A 21322-nucleotide genomic window follows, 5' to 3' on the forward strand; every position below is an offset into this window, starting at 1 on the left:
CTCTCCTTTTCACTGTATTAAACTTGGCTTGGTAAAAAAAGTCTTCTTAACTACTCGTAGCTAAAAAAAAAAAAAAAAAGAAAAAAAAAAAAGTACTTCGTATATACTACTCGTCTACTCCTACTCTCCGCCTACCAACGCGTGATACTCTGCCTTTTTCAAGTAACGAAATTTTCAATCCATCTTTTAATTACCACTATTTTTCTTTTTCTTTTTATTTTAACTTAGCCTTCTTCTCCAATCTCCATTTCTTAACTTTCTCTCTCCTCTACAAAACAATACACGTATACCGACGAACAACCTATATATACTGCAACTGCCAAAATACTTGGCGGTGAAACCTCCGATATTTTCTCATTTCTCAAAAAATCTGCGTTGGAGGAGAGAGAAACTTAGCGACGGAATTATGACGGTGAATTCTTCGCCGAAAACTGCCAATGGCGGCGCCGGAGAAATACAATGGAAGGTTAAACTCGGCGTTTGTGTGATGGAAAAGAAGGTGAAATGTGATTTTGAGGTTGTTTTTGCTTTTATTTTCCAGTTGTAAAAATCATAATCGTAATTTTTTTTTTTATTAATTTCAAAATTTTAGATTATTTGTTTTAATCTGATTTTGTTTTTTGGCTAATTTTTTAAATTATTTGTGTTCATTTGATTGTTAAGCATTTGATTTTCGAAAATTATTTGAATTTTTTTTGCAGGCATCTTCGGGTCCGATGAAGCAGATTCTGGAGAGATTAGACGCATTTGGCGAATTTGAGGTATTTTAATTTTGTTTTTTGATTTTTTGTATTTTTTAGAAAGAATTTTTGGAATTTCATTGATTAATTAGCATTATTGAAAGTTTTTACTCGTTTTGTAATCTAATCATTGTTTTTGTGCTCTGTTTTCAGATAATACTTTTCGGCGACAAAGTTATACTTGAAGATCCGATTGAGAGGTACATATCACACCTTTTATGGTAGAATCCACTAATATACTGAAAAAAATGCTATAATATTATTTTTTTTCAGCTGTTTGCTTTTGGGTTCATTTTCTATGCGCTTTTTCCTTTTTATAGATTTTCATTTTCATTTTCTTTTTTACAACATTTTTTTTTTTTAATGAAAAAGACGGTCTGACAACCTTCAATTTAATTGTACTCCGTATAATAAATTAGTGAAAGTTTAGGAAAAAAAATATATGTTCTAGAACTTAGTCTATGTAAAATTTTATGAACAAAAGTCGAAAAATGTTACCGAGTGTGTAATAGTAACGATTAAGTAACCCGAAAGTTAACTCAGCTGACTAAAAACGTTCACGTATCACGTTCGATTCGAGAATTACTATTCCATTTTTGTGGTGGGGAGTAGAAAGGGAGGAATATTGAATTAGTGGCATCTAATATTTGTTAATTGTAGCTGGTTGAAGTTGACTTGGAAAATAATTGCTGGTGTAATACTTGGTACATGAATATTACGTGGTTGACTGGTGTGTAAATTATTGTAGAATAGTAGTCAATATGTTGAGCATAAATTCCTATCTGTAGCTACAAGTAAATGTCCTCTTAGTGAGTATCTTTAACTGTTTTTTTGGTTGATATTTGTGGGAATGAGCGACAGCTACCGAGCATCGTCCGAAATAGTACTTACAATTTGTTGATTGTTGTACAATTTTAACATCACTATATCTTTTTTGCTTTCAAGATAATTTATGCGGCACTTGATGAAATAAGGAAGAATATACTACTCCATCCACCCCTTAATAGATTTCATCTTGAGGTTGGGGTGGAAGGTTAAGATATATTAAATGTAAAATAAAATTTTTAAAGTAGTTAGAGTAAGAAAATAAAATAAGACAAAGCATTGGGTAGAAGAGGGAATAATAGTATCTATCCCAAAATAGAAGTGGGGAAACTTTTTGGGACTACCTTAAAAGGGAAGTGCAAAAAATATAAGTGGATGAAAGGAGTACTATGCACCTTGTGATACACTAGTATATATCTTGCACAAGTGTCTCTGATTCAATACTATTTCATCGGATACTTATTTTAAATAGAGATGTTTTTATTTCCCTTTTTTTTTTTTTTTTTTTTTGAAACTTGGAACTTGTTTTTTACCACTATGTGGCTAGGAGACATGGAGACAATATATCTGTAGCTTTTACTCAGTAAATTTGTATGTTCCTTGGGTGAATTGGGTCATAGTTTTGAAATAAGTGCATTTGTTCATGATTTATTTTGGTAAGTACTATATTATTCTTCTATGATTTTTATTTTTTTTCCATTTTTTTAAATTTCTAGATTATTGTTTATTTTAATCTGTGGTTAGGTACTTCATGCCTCGTGCTTGTATGATTCTTTTTTTATCCAAGGGAATGTGTTTGTTATTTCATTTCTTAATTTTCCAATTTCAAATTTCTAGAAGTATACATTGTTTAAAACTCTATAATTATTTGCATAATTTTGCATGACAAGATTGATTTAACAAATCAGCATTACATGATTCTTGTATTTAAATTTAATTTTTCTGCAAATTTGAGAATGAAGAAAAGGATTATCTAGAAATAATTTATATGAGATGATTTTTTATTTATTTTTTATAGTTAAATCCCAAGACAAACACATTATATTGTTCCTATTGTGCTCCCCTCCCCTCCCCCCTACTGCGTCCTGCCGTCACATTCTTGGGACACTAGCTTTTTGTAGCCACAGAACTCAATAGTTAGACCTGCTTGTTTGGTATGTGTAATATAGTTAGTTTGAATCTCCATATAAGAATCTGAAAGAGAAGATGGGCATTTATCAGTAATTTGATTCTGAAACTGAAAGTTCTCGTATTATACGATTTACCTTTTATGCAGCCAAATTTAAAAAATTATGGTTGAACATATTTGATCCTGAAGGTCTTCCAATTCCTGTGAGTCTTGTTTACTGTTTGATGCATAGGGAGTGCTATTTTCTATCTCCACTGAGTATTGGGAAAATAAATTGGAATTCTGCAAGTTTTTTTTTCACCCTGCTATTCAAGAAGTCCTAGTGATTCTAAAGTTCAAACAACTTTCTCCTTAATATGAAGTATAGTCTTAAATTCATATCTTTGTCCATTTATACTTTTATAGACACTATAGAGCAGAATACAAGTTCTGGTTTATATATTGATAAATGCCCTTTTCACATCTGTGGTTATCTATCAGATTCAATTAGAGAAGTGTCTGCTAGGCAATCTTTCAAAAGCATTGTATCTTATCAAAAAGAAAAAGGATGTAGTTGCACATTTCTTGATATTCCTATTGCTTTCACCCACTCTCATTTGGAGTTGAAATACTCAACAAAACTACTTCATACTTAGTTATCTCTTTGGCACTTTCATGAGCAGGAGTACCTACCTGTATACCGTATGTTCTGCAAATTGTATGAAATAATGAAATATATTACAAAATTATAATTGAGGTCATTGCATTTTTAGAAATCAGATAATAGGAGATTCCTTCAAGAGATGACCAGATATGTAATTATGTAGTGAGCATGATTGGTTCCTTAGGCTGTGAGATTGGCTGAATGCCTGTTATGATCTCATGTATTATTAGTTCCATAACAAATAAATAGTCATCAGAAACCCGGAATGTTTCACTGCCTCTTGGTTTTTAATTAATGGCTGTTATGATTTTATGTGTGTTTTTTCCATTTTCAAATGTATCTCTGTTTGAAACTTACAAGATTTAGCTTTACTTGTCATACCATCTCTACCTTCTATAGCAGAGTTTATTTGAAATTATTATTGTTCTCTTATTTTGTTACTGATGAATAGTCTTTTGCAGCTGGCCTTTGTGCGATTGTCTTATTGCTTTCTACTCGACTGGCTATCCTCTTGAAAAAGTTGAGGCGTATGCAGCTTTAAGGAAGTAAGTAACAAACTTTCAATAATTCAGTTTATTCAGCATAGCATCTAATCTTTCAGAGTCCTCCCCCTCCAATCAAATCTCCATGATTTCATTTTCTTAATTGCTTTTTTTTTAAAAATTAGGAACTATCTATCTATTCACGTATATTCATAGACGTGATTGGAACTTTGGATGGCTTATGATTAGGACATAGGGAATGATAATGATTGGGTAAAACTGGCATGGGTTGACTTATATGGATCTGTGTATTTTTCTTCTACCAATCATGACTACCAATTTATTGAAGGAAATCACTTGCTCACAAGTAGACATGCAATAATTCTGACAACCATGTGAGCCTTCCATGCCAATCGACACGAATTGCTTTAGGATTTTTCCCATTTTATTACCTCATAGCATTTCCTTATGTCAGTATGGGATGGGTGCAGTAGTTGCATTATAATGTGGTAAGAGCATATATGAAATATGATTGCTAAATAACATGCCTACTTTTGCTCAGGCATCCTTCATGCATTCAAATGTCTTACCCTCTTGTCTTGTGCAGATTATGTTGTATATATGCGTGTATATTGAGGGTTTTCTTGTGTTTTAGGCCCTATCTAATCAATGAACTGGAGCCTCAACACCTGCTGCACGACAGAAGGAAGGTGTATGATGTATGTATTACTGTGTTAACTATGTCATCATAAGAATTACCATCGTTGGTGCTAATGGAGACGAAAAATATATTAGTGTTCATGCTGTCTGTCTTTTTAGATGCTTATTGTCAATCAGATATACCTTCTCTCCTGATGAAACATATATTTGCTTGTCTGCTTTGATTTACTGCATAGGTACAACATCAATTTCTGCACATGAAATTTCTTCTCTATTGTATATTTTTGTTTGAAGGACTCTATCGTATATTTACAATTTCTTTTTCATCGTTACAGCCAGGAATTTGGATTTTAATTCCTTTTGAATCTGCATATTTGGCTGCTTAAATATTTTTAAATTGCTTTTCGAAACAATACCCTGATCTTAAGTTTCCTGGCTAATGTTTTTCCAAAATCTCAGGTTGCCCATAAGGTTCTGCAATTCTCGTAATAGCAATGTTGAGATTTCGGTTCACACAACTTAATTCTTTTTGTTCATTTAGTTTGGGTCCTTAGCCTTGTGGTGTATGCCTTTTTTTATAGTAACAATCTTGGAAATCCTATATTTATTATCACCTGTATCAGATCAACATATGTTGAATTTGCTTAACAGTATACTTGTGTTTTAAGGATCATCTTTTTTTATTTTATTTTATTTATTTATTTATTTAATTTAATTTAATTTAATTTAATTTATTTTTTAAAAATCATTTTAATGCTAAAAAGTAAAAATTAAGAAAAAAACCACTAGTAGTGCAGGTGTTCTAGCACAGTAGCACTAAGAGCAGTTAGGCTTATTGCTCATGATTTTTATGGTTGCTTACTTGCTTTTCTCATTTTGCTCTATATTTTGTTTTCTCTTTGCTCAAATCTGTCCTTTTAAGTGGAACTGATGCCCTCACTTCCTATTTTGCATATGTAAGCGTCTCGAGATATTTGGTATACCTGTTCCTAGATATGCTCTTGTGAATAGAGATTTTCCATTTCAAGAAGTGGATTATTTTTTTGAAGAAGATGATTATGTTGAAGTCCATGGCGAGCGTTTCTCAAAGCCGTTTGTGGAAAAACCTGTTGATGGTAACCAAGTTAATGTTTTTGAGTACTTTAGAGTTTAGGATTTGTTCGTTATGACTTTTCTATTAAATAAACTATTCCAATGCTTGTAGGTTTAAATAATTATTTTATCTGTCATATCATGCTATTCATTGTTGATTCTTTTGTTCGATTTGATGAGTATGTCTCATAGAATACAAGGTGACTTTTATGAGCGACCTTTTTGGGTAGGAATGGCTTTTTGTAGCGTACTGTGTGGCCACTCTGGATTCTGAATTCAAGCTTATGGTTTGCTGTGGTGGCTGCACTGTTAGATAGAAGTGACTAAAAAAATTTGGGCCATATTATAAGAAATGAGTAATAAGTTAATGTATAGGAGAGGCGTATTGTATAAAAAAATAATAAAATAAGGTAGTACAAAATTATCGAAAGAAGCGAAAGTGCTAGTGTAACCATTAATTTGAAATGGCCAAAATAGGAAATATTGTAACCATTAATTTTTACTCCATAACAATGAGAGTATATGGTGTCACTATCCCTTTATTATGATTAATGGAAATCTCCTTGAATGAAACTGAGACATATACCTGTTACAGTTTATTTTGTTTTATTTCTCTGCATAAAATTATTCTAACAGCTTACATATGAATTTAATCAGGTGATAACCACAGCATTATGATATATTATCCTAGTTCTGCTGGTGGGGGCATGAAGGAGCTATTCCGGAAGGTGGGCCATTTTGTTGCTTTTAGATATCTTCTTTAGTTCTTTGTAAATTCAGCTTAATATCAATCCACCCAGAATAAATAGGTTTTTGTATTTTCAATTTATGAAAGATGAACTTGATGAGGATTGGGTACTGTGGCACTTATCTGAAGAATAAGAATATAAAAACTTTGACACGACACATGCTTGAAAATTAAATTAATCTTTTTCCCTAGAAGATGGTGCTCTTTGTATTTAGTCACCCATCCCAGTTACATTTTTTTTTTGCTTCTGAGATTCAAAGAAGGAATAGTCTATTCTTAAATTTTTGTAATTCCTGAATTCTCTGAATGGATTCGTTGTTGGCAAAAGCCATTGCCCTGTGTCTCAGGCAATTTCATACATTAACAAATGAGCTACCAACCTGCATATCCAACACTTATTGGGCTTATCTTTTCAAGAGCCTATTATCCGGCCATTTTGAGGAAACTGAAGTTATCCATGAAAGCCTGTTGACTAGGACATCAACTTTTTCTTATTCAATAGCTGTGCTGATGACTGATTTAGTCACCTTAAAAATTTATCTCTAGAAGCACGGGCCCAATCCTTCAAAGCTGAATAATCTAGAGATGATGCATGTTCTAAGGAAATCTATTTTTGTTAAATAACAAACACAACTGAAGAGGGATGAGGCCAAGAACAGTTCCCCAATGAACCCAATGTTGTTTAGTTGCCAACTTTGATTTTGATTACTTGCTCTGGTCCATGAATGCCTGGTTAAATGTGTTTTGCTCTATCCTTCAATACTTTTTTTTATTTTATTTTTTTATTGTGATGTCGGATAGTACAGATTTATCAAATTTAAATTATTATCAGATACATGGCTAACATATACTCCCGCCGTCCCTTGTTGATTGTCCCTTATGGCCTAATTTAAGTCCCAAAATAATAGTCCCATTTGCTTTTTCTAACTACTATTAATATTAATTTTTGTACCAAAATTCCCTCCAATTTACAATATTATTTGTGCAAATTTAGCTTCTCTATGTAAATTTTGCATTTCCATATACTTTTATTAATTTCTCTCTCTACTTTTTTGCATACCCCATGTAAAGTTATTTTTCCAATATACTTTTACTACTTCTTATTTAAGTTATTTAAGTTTATTAATTCCCGTGAAATTTGACCATAAGGGACTATCAATAAGGGACGGAGGGAGTATAATTTTGTAAAGCAACTTGGATAGTAGATCTTCTGAATATTAAAAAGGTAAAAGGGATCAAATCATTTGTATTGATACCTTTTGGTTTCATTATTGGTTCAGGTTGGGAATCGTTCCAGTGAGTTTCATCCTGATGTCCGAAATGTGAGACGTGATAGCTCCTATATATATGAAGAATTTATGCACACAGGTGGAACAGACGTTAAGGTGGGTAGCCGAATGATGTACTTGTTCTGCACACTCTTTATTGAATGTGAATAGCGGAAAGGAAAACTAACCTGCCTTGTGGTGACAGAACTTCTACCATGTACATAATTCTTTTTCTTTTTTTTTGGTCTCATGTACTTGGTTGAATGCAATTCTTGTCATAAAATTGACTAATTTGTCATGCATATCTTTCTTGTTTGAACAATGAGACTGATTTGACTGAGCATGGCGAAATTATTTCTTGAACCCTTATTCTATGCCCATTATAAGTTGTTCTTTTTGTGTGCTGTTGCCCATGCCATAGAAACCTGTTATTAGACCTTTCAAAAGAATCCGTGAGTGTTGTATGGTGATATGGCTGGTGGCACTTAGCTGTATTGCTGTTCATGGTTGTTTCTTCATGAAGGTTGTAGTGAGATGGGGTGACAAAAATTCTAGGTGGGGGTAGCGGGATCATGTAAACCAAGCTGAAAATTTTGACCAAGAATCATAAAAGGAAAACATAGGAACTTATTCACTCCCACTTAGTTGTAGACCCTTAACCAAATGACACTTATATATCCTTACGAGTTGTGATATGGTCCCTTTTATGTAGCTAATTTTTGTAGTTTGCTTCCCTGCTGGTGTTAATAGGTGTACACAGTTGGCCCGGACTATGCTCATGCTGAAGCAAGGAAGTCTCCTGTGGTTGACGGTGTTGTAATGAGAAATCCCGATGGAAAAGAAGTATGTCTCTGCTTAACGTATCAGTTATGTGTTAAGTGTTCCCTATATTATATTTTTCCTTCTTCCTACTCTCTACACATTTATTTACCTAAAGTGTGACTTTGAAGGAGTTTTGGAAGTGTCCCAATCACTTATTTTTTTTTTTTTTTTTTGTTTTTTTAATAATTCATTGTTCTTCACAATTTTCAAAATTTTCCTATATAATAAAAAATGTCTGCCAAATGGATAGAAGAAATTGATGACTCGTTTTACAGTACGAAGATCACAAGCTGTTGTCAGCTTAGTTCATTCCAACTGTTAAGGTTATGTGTAGTTTATATTATATTTGCTCCTCTGAACAATTTTCAAGCAACATTTAAATAGACAATAGTCCTACTTTTATTACATGTTTGCTTAAATGTGTTAGATATTAGTGACCTAGAACTTTAAATTTGAGAGAAGATTGAAAAGGAGAACAAGGTTTATAACACGAGAAGAGCATAATGGAGTATGACACAGTTAAATCGTTAATTGCCACATTGCATTAGTGATTTTCTGGTACAATTAGTTATAACTGCTTGTGTATGTCTTTGATTTGTTTGGTTACTTTCTCTGTCTAAGCCACTCATGCTTAATTTGCTAAAGTTGTGAGAAGCTGTTTGAAATAGATTGATAGGTGTCTTTTTGTCCGACAGGTGCGGTATCCTGTCCTTCTCACTCCTGCTGAAAAACAAATGGCAAGAGAAGTCTGCATTGCATTTAGACAAGGGGTATGAATTTTTTAGTTTCTTCCATTTGCAACATAGTTAATGATTTCCATGCTCTACACTAGGTCATCCTTTTTTGTCAGAAAAATCCTTAGTTTTTTTCATTCACGATCATTTATGTTTACATTGGTTACAGGTTTGTGGATTTGATTTGCTTCGATGCGGGGGTCGCTCTTATGTTTGCGATGTAAATGGATGGAGTTTCGTAAAAAATTCACACAAGTACAGCGTTTTAATGTTTTTTGGATACTTTTTTTGAATGTGAACTACCTTTTTCTTGTTTCTTTATATGATATAGGAGCTTCTACTCGTGTTTTCACTGCGTGTCTGTATCTAGGCCTTCTCTTTGTACTATCATTAAATGTTCCCGAAAAAAGCCTATTGTTTATCATTGGTTGAGAAAGAACCTGAAAGGTTTATAACATGGATGCGTTCGTGATAGCAGTACCATTTTGTCAGGTGGTATTTGGCTGTTACTGCCTAATATATCGGCCGCGGTAACCACAAATCTTTTACAATGTGGCTGCGATGTGTTGATGCAGCCAATATATAACACCATGTTAGATCCTTGACACTGAGTGCATGTGTAATTGAGCCTTATTTTTCTGACGTGAGCTTCAAAGTCCAAGAGAAATAGTTTGAGAAATTTTCCAGCTATGTATAGTTGGATTCTTTTTTATGTTTCATATAAAGTTACTGATGTGGTTGTACCCGGGCCTTACCCACCATGCTTATCTGAGGATTGGTAATTGAGGTAGTTGCTATGGTTTATGAATTGTGGTTGGTTCATTAAAATTTGGATGCTGGCTTTTAGACAGGTTAAAGCTACATCTTGTCTTTTGGAACTTGCTTTCCTGATGCACACTTTATGTATTCACTTTGGAATGACTGATCTGGAGAACAAAGCGATTAATTTCTTTTTGTGCTTTGTCCAAATACTTTCCTTTTATTGATTAATTTTCTATTTGATATAGGGAAATCACATATTTGGACACTATTGTTTACCTTTTGATTTGTTTGTTTATTATTTTCTTAATAGTATGTACTTTCAACTGTAGGTATTATGACGATGCTGCTTGTGTATTAAGGAAGATGTTTCTAGATGCAAAAGCTCCACATCTTTCTACTACCATTCCTCCAACTTTACCATGGAAGGTCCATGAGCCAGCAAATGCTTCAGAAGGACTTACACGCCAGGGAAGTGGAATCATTGGAACATTTGGGCAGTCAGAGGAGTTACGTTGTGTAATTGCCATACTTAGACAGTAAGACTACTTTCCTGGGCTCATGTTTATGCAGTGGCATATCCATATCTATAACAGCCTAAATTTTTTTATGGAGAATACATGTAGCTATTGGAGCTGCATATGAACCGTTCCATTAGCATCCTCATTTTGGCAAAGGGAATTGCTTTTCTTTTGTAAATCCTTATGTAGAGAGATAAATGTGCATTTCCTTATACCAAACAAAGATGAAGAAGTTCCTCTTCTTTGCCCCTTGTTTTCCTCTTTTCTCTTCTTCCATTTTTAATTTACATGGATATCTTTAGTCCCATCTCGTTTTTCCTCTAATAAATGTCATTGGGTGGTGTAGTGGTGATAGAACTCCCAAACAGAAGGTGAAGTTGAAGGTCACTGAGGAAAAATTGCTGAATTTGATGCTGAAGTACAATGGAGGAAGGCCAAGAGCAGAGGTTTTTGCCTATCTTGACTAATAGTCTTTTTGGTTCATGCCGGTTAATTTTAGGGCTTAATTATTTTGCTTCCTCCAGACAAAACTGAAAAGTGCAGTCCAGTTGCAGGATCTACTTGATGCCACCAGAGCTCTTGTTCCTCGTTCCAGGTATGCTTATTTGATACAATTTCATGTGTCAAACTTTTGGTAATTTCAGTTGCTACTTTCATGAGGTAAAATCCATGGCCCATGGGACACATGACATGGAAGCATAGGAGTACAAGAATTAACCATTTCCCTATTGTTGGGACACATGACATGGAAGCATAAGATAACAAGTCTATTCAATTGAGAGGCATAATAAGAGACGAATCTTTAAAACTATGTTGTTGCAATCCTACTACAGCAACACTTGCAAAAATGATTTGAAGATTTCCTGTCTGAGAATGGTTGTATTGTTCAATTACATTGAGAGATGACTCCTTATTGGATATCCAAATTCATAGTTTTCAAATATCATTGAGGTCATCTATTCCCATAGTCAACTAAAAGTCTTTCCCTCTTCTCTGATTTAGTTTGAGTCTAAAAACTTGTCACCAGCTAAACTCTTTGATTTGGGGTATCCTTGCAAAGATTATTACTGCAGTATGCTAAACATGTCTGTTATTCCGATTTTCACATACCTATCCAGCTATCCTTTCCATGACTGTTTGGAAACTCCAGCTCATTCTATCGTAGGTATCTAACAGTGATGTGATGTCAATTGTTGTTTATGAAAGAGACTTATTTGGACATCTGTGTTGAATTTCTCATCCTGGTAGAGCTGGGTGATGATCAACTAAAGGCTTATCTCTCATACTGGGGATAAAAATGAGAGTGCCATTGCTGCAGACTTTTATTCTTGCTTTCTCATCATCCTAATTTCTATGTAAATCGAAGTATTGTACTGTTTCTGAGTTTCAAGTTTGCCCATTTGTTGTCTAAATCTGCAGCTTTCCTTGACAATATGGGTTTCCACGAGTTCTCAATTAAACATGCTCTTAAAATTTCCTCAAAAAAAAAAAAAAAAAAAAAAAAGCTCTTAAAATACGTTTAATCTACTTCCACTTGATGTGCAGACCTGACAGAGAGAGTGATAGTGAGGCAGAAGATATTGAACATGCTGAAAAGCTCCGTCAAGTCAAAGCAGTGCTGGAAGAGGTAAATTTGTGGAAACTATAATGAATTGAGTCAAATGACTGATCTTTGTACATGACTTCTAATATTGAATAATTTTTGTCATTGTGCCATTTTTGTGAGAGTGATAGTGGGTTTGAGTGGGGATCATGAAAGGAGAGAGAAATAATATTTAAATGGAGTAGATTGCCAAAAAGGAAGTGTAACATTTAAAAAATAAAAATGAACCACTGCAAAAGGAAAGTATAACACTTAAAAAAATGGAGGGAGTAGGATTATTGATATGGCATAGATACTTTCTTGAATACAGCAATCAATATCTTAGAAAGTTATAATTTATACTTTCTCCATTCTTTTTTAATTGAAACATTGGGGTTTTAACGCTTGGCAACGCACTTTTCAGATCATTAACATCTTTAATTATAGTTCTGTAAAGTTAATATTTTGAAAAAATAAACTGAGACGAAATCTTACAAGACCTCACATGACTATGTTTTTTCTAATGTATAAATCACAAAAGACGGTCATAGGATTGTGTGTGAATAGTGCAACATTATTTACCAAAAAAAAAAAGAATAGTGCAACATCTCAAACATTGGGATTAAAAAAGAATGAAGTATCAAGTTATTGACAGTGGCCTTGTTGAGGAGACTTGATTTGATAGAAAATTGCCCATTTCCTCATCATTTCTGCCTGGTGGTCAGCGAGCATTTTCTATCTTCTCTGTTTGTCAGCATTTGGTTTTATTAGGTGTTGTTTGTATTATAATAGAGTCAAGCTTGACTGTTCTTGATACTTTGGTTTGTAGGGTGGCCATTTCTCTGGTATATATCGAAAGGTCCAACTAAAACCATTGAAGTGGGAAAAAGTATCCAAAAATAATGGCGATGGTGAGGAAGAAAGACCTGTCGAAGCTTTAATGGTCCTGAAATATGGAGGTGTTTTGACACATGCTGGCAGAAAGCAGGTTAGATATTTTAGCTTTCTACAAAGTGCATTTATGCGTGCTGGGTTAGCCTACATGTAAGAAAAGGCTATCACTACTAGAATGAATTTTACCCTCTTATAATAATAGACATGTATATATTTGTCCATTTTCTTTAACAGGCTGAAGAGCTTGGTCGGTATTTTCGGAATAATATGTATCCAGGTATATTATATCCCATTGCCGGTTCTTTGCTTCTTTATATGTATTCTTTATTTAATACTGTTTATTGTTTTTTCTTCTGTGCATTGTATTAAAATCCCGAATCACATGTAAAAAGCCTAATGTTTTAGGGTTTTCATCTTAAGCTCTTTTTTTTCTAGTCCTCTTTATTCTCTAGTATAGATTGTATCGATTTTAGATTTTTTTTGAAATTATACGAGTATGTGTTATGTGGGAAATTCAATAAACTAGGGGTGAAACAAGATATTCCAACCCAGTTGTGATTGGTACCTTAAATTAGATAACCTGACCTGATCAAACTTAATGGCTCATCACCTGAACATGATGCAAACCAAATTTACCATGCTAAACCAGATCCAAACAGGCAAACACTCATTTACGACTTATGATTTTTATAAATTTCTTAATATTATCCGGAATGCAGTCATTAGATTAGATATTTTAGAGCTGTGAGAGTTTCTTGATCTTTGTGATTTATGAGTACGATTTTTTAAAAATTAAAATTTGTGTGTTCAATTAGACTATGAAAACCGTTGCTATGCACTATGTATTAATTATAACATCAGCATTGCCACGTTGGCATAATGGTAAATTTATAAGCATGAATCAAGGCAAAATTTTCCTTTTTTTTCTTTGTTTGTTGGCATTGTTTTTACTTTAATGGTTTGACATGTTTTAACATTGTTAATTTGGAATGTTATAGGTGAAGGAACAGGTCTTCTCCGTCTCCACAGCACTTATCGACACGATCTGAAGATATACAGCTCTGATGAAGGCCGTGTCCAGGTGAGCTTTTGGTCATCTCCTCTATCCAAATAGTGTTTTTGGTCAACAAAACAATGTTAATATTGATCCTGAAATACCCTTTTACTTTTGCTGGAAAATCAACTGCTTAATGAACTATGAACATTAGTAATAGTTGCATTATTGATGACAGATGTCAGCAGCTGCATTTGCCAAAGGTTTACTGGATTTAGAAGGGCAACTTACCCCAATTCTCGTATGTCATGTTCTTTCTCTCAGCAATTACTCTAAGAAAGTCCATTTGTTCTATGTGGAAGCTGACATTTTAAATCACAGGTTTCACTTGTGAGTAAAGACTCCTCAATGTTAGATGGACTTGATAATGCTAGCATTGAGATGGAGCAAGCAAAGGTTATTTTTTAATTTTACTGCCTCTTTCCCTAATAAATAATTTCAATTCTAATGTAGAATCTCTTTGAATCATATCTACGCTTCTGTTGCTGTCATTTTTTTTTTTAACTTTCTTGAATCATCATTGTTCCTACTACCTATTGATTTAACTTTTTTTTAAAATTTGTGGGATGAAAGATAAAGATTTTACAGTTAATAAATGTATTGCAATGTCGGAATGATAGATAGATAAATGGAGCTTATTCATATATAGTATTATATTATGAGTTGAGGATAGAGTTAATGCAAAGGAAATAACGCAAAAGGGAAATATAAGGCCAAAAAAAAAAAAAAAAAAAAATAAATAAAAAACAAAAAAAAACCACTGATCTGTGTCTTGCCCAGTTTGACTGGGAAAAGGTGCCCCCGATCGAGCAACGCAAGTCCTATTGGCTTTTTGTGTGCTATGTTGGTATATTACTACCCTATGTTATGTACTATGTTTTGCTTTTAACATGGACTAGATTACAATAACGTTCATGTGTACTCATTTGAGTAACCTCTAAACAGGCAAGGTTGAATGAGATTATAACTTCAGGAGCACCAAATTCTCACAATAATGGAACACCTGAATTTCCATGGATGGTTGATGGAGCTGGACTTCCTTCTAATGCTTCTGAGTGCCTACCTAAATTGGTATGTAGATTAATACCTAATCTGGTGTGATTTTCTTTTTTCCTTATTTCATGTCTCTTTCTCAGCTTAATGGAAACAAAGTGATTTTATTTATTTATTTATTTTTAATCTCCATCGTTATTGATAACAAAATTGTTGGGTTGGATAGATTTATGGCTCTTCTGAAAATGAGCTTATTTATTTTGAAATCTTGGTTTTATTTTTTTTCACCTGTTGTTTTATATCAATTGCATTCATTTTTGCTCCAGAGGTTTGGTCCGAGAGGAGTTCCCTCACCTTTGGAATATCAGCTGATGTAAATATGTTTACGAGGACTAGCGGTATCTATAGTGACTTATGAGAACATGTATCATTTGACTGCATGTATGTGTGGATTTTATTTTGGAAGTATACATGTTGCTTAATTTCTAGAATGCAATATCTGCTCCTGTAAATTTCAAGTAAGACCGAATCATACTGTTATGCCTTGCATAAGTATTTAAAAAAAAAAAATTAGTAAAAATATCTAATCAGAGTTAATTGACTGTAATTTGTTTTTCTTACAAATAATGTGGCTCACAAAAGAACTGCCATATTTGGCATATGATATATTTCCAGGTTGACTATGAACAGGAGCATTTTTTTAATCATATGCTTCTTGTATAACACTAATTTGAGGTATACAAGTTCTGATGGTTAATTTTTTTATTTCTTCTTTGGGCTGAATTCTGATTTTCTAGGTTGAGTTAACTAAGAAGGTTACCGAACAAGTGAGGCAGCTTGCTAAAGAAGAAGATGAAAAGCTTGCAGAAAAAAGTTCATATGATGTCTTCCCTCCATACGATCAAGCTAAGGCCCTCGGAAAGACTAATATTGATGTTGATCGGATTGCTGCTGGATTACCTTGTGGCAATGAGGGATTTCTTCTGATGTATGCACGTTGGAGAAAACTAGAAAGAGACTTATATAACGAACGAAAAGCGTAAGTAATGCAATTACAATGACAAATGAAGTTACCAACATGTCAATGAAATCTAGGAAGAAAACTTGTAAGAATCTAATTTTCATCAAATGGGAAGAAGTTGTTTAAGGATCTAGATCTCAAAGAAGTAAACCTATCCAAGTGACATTTTTTTTAAAACTTGCCTATAACTTGTCTGTTTTTACATGTAAACTATATTGTCTTATTGCTTATAAATGGAATTTTTTGGTTTGTGGGATATTACATTGACATTTAAAAGCTTTCTTGCAGGAGATATGATATTACTCAAATTCCAGATGTCTACGACTCGTGCAAGTTAGTATTCCACTTGTAAACCTTTTCACTTGTTAGATTTAAACTTGACTATCAGTTGATATGGTTGTTTGCATTGCAATGGATATTACTCTCTGCGGCTTTAATTTATTTTCTTGTCAATTTAGCATGGAAGGTCTTGTGATAGGTCTTTTTTTTTTTTTTTTTCCTTTTCTTTTTCTTAAAAAAAAAAAAAAAAAAATCCTCCCAATTAGACCCTGAAGATAGCACTCATTCTGTGCTTGCTCAATACTTAATGGAAACTTAATGCATCTTGTGATATGCAGATTGTCATGTGACATCCCAATATCCCAAGTCCCAACCTCAATTATTTTCAGGTTTCATGATGATGTTATACATATATGGACTGCGTGAATTGACTAAGCTTTTCATCATGTGACTGGAGAATTCGTGAAAGTCTTTTCTTGCATGATTTCCATTTCCAATTGTGGTTTGTCTTCTGCAATTAGTAGAAGAGAGGGAGAGGGGTTGGGGGGGGGGGGGTTGTAGGGGCTTATCCTTTTTGTGTTTGACATTGGTGTTGTGGTTGTTGGTGTTGGGTTATACATAAGGCCTGCAATGATGCATCAGATTATTCAAATAGTGTATGATGATTTTTTGTTAATAGATCACATCTTCTTTTGACAGATATGATCTCTTACACAATGCTCACCTCAATCTTGAAGGCTTGGGTGAACTCTTTAATGTTGCTAAGGTATGTGGAACCGGCGCAGGTTTAGCTGCTGTCTAGTAATGCACTGTTTCCAAATAGTACCAAGAATGTCAATATTTGCTTTGCTCTCTATGTTTTCACAAACATGATTACTAGATCGGTGTTGCTTAATTGTAATATTGTAGCATTATTTGCTACTTCTAAAGTTCTAATGAGCTATACTTGACCTTTCACAGGATAGCCCAGTCTCACAGTTTTTTAAATATGATTTTTGCTAGTTTCTTTTAATTGCGTTTTAATCTCTTACTATTTATTGTGTTGTGCCTTGGTGCTTATGAATAACTGATAAATAAGTGATTAGGGCCATTAGGCTTTACCAATTGTTATCTTTGCTTTGACCACTGTCATAACTTAATAGTGATTCTGACTTGTCATTTGTGCTTCCAGTCACTCGCAGATGGTGTTATTCCTAATGAGTATGGGATCAATCCCAAGCAGAAGCTGAAAATTGGTTCAAAGGTATTTTTATCTGGAATTGTAAATGTAACCTTATTTCATCCCATTTTTTTTTAATAAAAAAATTTCGTTTATGAGATCTGTGGTTTGTCAGCACTTTAATAAACTTCATTTGAGCTCATGCCTTACATTTTAAGTTTTATCCCTCAAGCTTTAGCGTTTTGCATGGCTTTCCTGTATTACTTCTGCCAGACCTAGATATTCTGGGGGTTCAATCAAAGAGTGTGCTAAGTAGTATCAGTGTCAGTTTACTCCCTGGCGACAGTGAACTGCATACTCAAAAAAATTTTGACATCCCCTGAGATCTAATGTCTCTGCGTCTTTTTTTGTTTTTTTTTTTTTTTGTTTTTTTTATTCATTTTATTGGGGAATCTTGTGAATTAGACTGGAAACTTTGCAAAATGAAATCGTAAAAATTTAAAATTCACTTGTTTGGCTATTGATGGGATACTATTGAATGTAAGAGATTTATAAAGATATTTCCATTGTTTAATTTGTGAAAGAGAAAGAATTATCCTATTTCTTTTTGGCACTGGGTAATTTGTAGAAGACATCTATAAAGGGGATCACTGGATTATTTTAAAGGCCAAATATGTTATTTTTTCATGCTTGAATGCAGATTGCACGTCGTTTGTTGGGTAAAATATTGATTGATTTGAGGAACACTCGGGAAGAAGCTATAAATGTTGCTGAACTGAAGAGTAATGATACCCAGCCTGCTGAACTGAAGAGTAATGATACCCAGCTTACGAAATCCGGCAAGAAAGAAGATACTAACACTCGTTCTAAAACGCACTCAAAGAATGAAGATACAAGGAGATCTAGTGCTACTGATATTTCAATTGATCACGAAGATGATGATGAAAAAGAAACCGAATATCGCTTGGATCCAAAGTGTGTTTATTTTTTAAACTGCTTTGCGTTTTTTTTTTCTTTTTTTTTTCTTTTTTCTTTTTTTTTTTCTCAATAACCTCAGGTTTTACTTGTAGGTTAGTTCTGATATTATGATTTGTTGAAATATCTTTTCAGGTATGCAAATGTAAGGACACCAGAACGGCATGTTAAGACACGACTTTATTTTACATCGGTCAGTACCTTTTGTTACCAGTGGATTAAAATGTGTTAACAACTGCTCCCTCCCTGTGGCTCAATTGTCAGTCATTAAATTTTCAAGTTCTATGTAATGACAGGAATCTCATATTCATTCCTTGATGAATGTCCTTCGCTATTGTAACTTGGATGAATCGTTACAAGGAGAGGAGGGCCTTGTTTGTCTTAGTGCTCTGGAGCGGCTGTTCAAAACTAAGGAGCTTGATTACATGAGTTACATAGTATTGAGGATGTTCGAGAACATAGAGGTTAGTATTCTGCTTGAGGTTTCCCTCTTTTCAAATGAAGTTGATGTTGAAACATGTGTAAAATTGCAGACCTCGTAACCTGGAAATAGATTTTTAAAGGAGTAGTTGAAGACATGATAAATGCATACATATTTATGGAGCACTAACTATGAGAATTGATCTTGAATTTTTTGTTAGTATGCATTTGGAATTTCGGGTGACCAATAACTGAAGGCCGCTGTAATTTTTTTTCGTTGTTTGTCACTTTGTCAGTGGATCCTTCGAATCTATAATTTGTACTGACCAAAAAAGGGCTGAGACACCACCAAAAGTCAATAATTTGGAGGAAGGTGTTTGATGCTTTTTTGCAATGCTTAAACTTTGAATGTTTGCTTCTGAGGTTATCCTTATCTAGGTGCATACGACAAGCCAGTGCTTGCCTACAAGGAAGGTGTTGCTACGACTGCAGTATCCATTCTGTGTTGCTTCTACTTGTATCTAGGACACAATTGAAAAACCCTTGAACTTGAATTGATTGACAGTGTGAGGTCTTTGTTTAGTGAGTACTGTATAATGACATGGCTCTAAAATTATAGATTCTGTGTTATGATTTGTAAGATGGAGTATGTGAAAATTTATGTACTATATAAAATTAATTTTCTACAACTTAGCCAGTAAATGATGATGAAATGGTGCTGCAGGTAGCTCAAGATGATCCGAAAAGGTTCCGCATTGAATTGACATTTAGTCGTGGTGCTGATCTATCACCCCTGGAGGTAAATTCCTTATAATAAATAGTGTTCTTTTTTTTTTGTTATAGATTTTGATAGCAGTGTGTTGAAGATAATATTCTCATAGGTGTTCACAATTTGAATTTCAATTTCCATGGTCCCATTTTGAACCTTATTCTCTTTCATCATCTAGAAAGAAGTCAATTCCCGTCAGCACAATTTTTTTGTTTCTTCCATCTGATATCAATGGTTAATGGTTAAGAGCCAGTGTTTAAACTCCCTTGTCCCACTGGAATTGCCCCATTTGACCCGAAAAGCTTTCATAAAAAATGGTCAATTGGGGCAATCCCAATGGGACGGAGGGAGTAACTATAGGTCAGCTTCTTCTTAGCATCTCAAGGACCCTTTTTACCTTGAGATTTTGGTACTACGATTCCAAGTCAAGAAGGATTTCTGCCTTCACACGTCCCTCTAATTCTTGATTCCAAGGATATCTTTTTCTTGGGGGACTTTACAAACGTTAAAGACTAAATTATTGCAATAACTATTTTATGTGCATTAAGCATTTGGTTACTTCACCTATGTAGAAAAATTTGTGTTTGGGTTATGCTCTCATTTGTGAGCCTCACCCATGTTTTGCTTTTCATTACAGAATAAAGACAGTGAAGCCAATTGGTTGCATCAGGAGCATACTTTGCCCATCATGGGTCCAGAGAGATTGCAAGAAGTAGGATCTTGTCTGACTTTTGAGAAGATGGAAGATATGTTCTGCCCATTTGCAATGCCTGCTGAAGATTTCCCACCTCCTATAACGCCCATACCCTTCACCGGTTACTTCTCCAAATCCTCTGCTGTTCTTGAGCGCCTTGTGAATTTTTGGCCTTTTAATAAGCACTCTCATGCCAATGGCAAGTGACCTTGCACTTGATACATCACCTCTACTGTAAATAACAATTTTGGCCCTGCTTTTGCTTTCATCTCTTTATTCATATTCTTTTGGTGCCCTTTTTTTATTTGTTAGAAGCAGAATTTAGTACGTACTGGATTTCGTTACACAAATTACTTACGATATTTGATATTTGTGGCTTTTAGGTACTCTATCCCCTCTATCTCAATTTCTGATTCACATAACACCTTTAGAAATTGAAAAAACTAAAACTATATACTTGTGGTTATTTTTTAGGTACTGTATTCCAGTTTTTGATTCATTCTCTCTTATATTCCTGGACAATGCGAATGGTGTACAAACATTTCACACATTTTAAATACCTCAGGATCATTTTGAAATTGAAAAACAGAGGCCCTAAATTTATCCAGTATGTTTGGGAGCATCAGTTCCAAAGAATTTTCATTCCAAATTGGCAGTAACATGAGAAAAACAGGGTTCGCTATGATGATCACAAATAGGAACAGCATGAGAAAAGAAGGGTCTACTTATTATTTGCGAAATTGCAATCCAAACTAATTTATCTATGATAGTTTTCGTTCCAAATTGTTGTAGCATGAAAATTGTTTGAAAGGATCCATTTCTAATTTGGCACGAGAGATCATGTGATACATTTGGGAACCATGAGCTCCCAAATTTACAACTGTGTCGATGGCCGATCATAATCAAGACTAGATCATTATCACCATATAAATTGCAACAAGGGTAAAATTGAAAAAAATGCAAGACTTGATTGGTATCATATAATGATACATGTGATGGCGGGAGAGATAGTGTTAAATGTTTGCATAAGAAAGGAAAAAAAAAAAATTTGTTGCTCAT

At 33.9% G+C, this 21322-nt stretch overlaps 1 protein-coding gene across 2 annotated transcripts; it reads left to right on the forward strand.

Annotated features, from left to right (window-relative positions):
• The first annotated feature begins 220 nt into the window (after positions 1-220).
• LOC145586198 (inositol hexakisphosphate and diphosphoinositol-pentakisphosphate kinase VIP2-like) lies at positions 221-20590 on the forward strand. Of its 2 annotated transcripts, none has more exons than XM_081642966.1 (30): positions 221-517; positions 702-761; positions 894-940; positions 3799-3882; positions 4475-4538; positions 5441-5594; positions 6229-6299; positions 7600-7704; positions 8338-8430; positions 9105-9179; positions 9313-9398; positions 10235-10441; positions 10770-10869; positions 10948-11018; positions 11969-12050; positions 12835-12993; positions 13134-13176; positions 13898-13980; positions 14132-14194; positions 14275-14349; positions 14899-15024; positions 15744-15985; positions 16256-16300; positions 16946-17012; positions 17418-17489; positions 18106-18380; positions 18516-18573; positions 18677-18844; positions 19525-19599; positions 20207-20590. In XM_081642966.1, exons 1-30 carry the CDS (start codon positions 407-409, stop codon positions 20468-20470), a joined length of 3225 nt encoding a protein of 1074 aa, XP_081499092.1. In that variant the 5' UTR covers positions 221-406; the 3' UTR covers positions 20471-20590. The 2 variants fall into 2 exon arrangements, with proteins under 2 accessions (XP_081499092.1, XP_081499093.1); XM_081642967.1 differs by having other exon boundaries at positions 221-499.
• Positions 20591-21322: the final 732 nt, after the last annotated feature.

This window comes from Chenopodium album, chromosome 16 (genome assembly GCF_948465745.1).
Source record: "Chenopodium album chromosome 16, dcCheAlbu1.1, whole genome shotgun sequence".
Lineage (NCBI taxonomy): Eukaryota > Viridiplantae > Streptophyta > Magnoliopsida > Caryophyllales > Amaranthaceae > Chenopodium > Chenopodium album.

Excerpts from the sequence above, each read along its gene's own strand:
- LOC145586198 (XM_081642966.1), top strand. The coding sequence starts at position 407 with ATGACGGTGAATTCTTCGCCGAAAACTGCCAATGGCGGCGCCGGAGAA. Across the intron at positions 18,574-18,676 it reads CACGACTTTATTTTACATCG|GAATCTCATATTCATTCCTT; the intron begins GTCAGTACCTTT and ends ATGTAATGACAG. Across the intron at positions 18,845-19,524 it reads GGATGTTCGAGAACATAGAG|GTAGCTCAAGATGATCCGAA; the intron begins GTTAGTATTCTG and ends ATGGTGCTGCAG.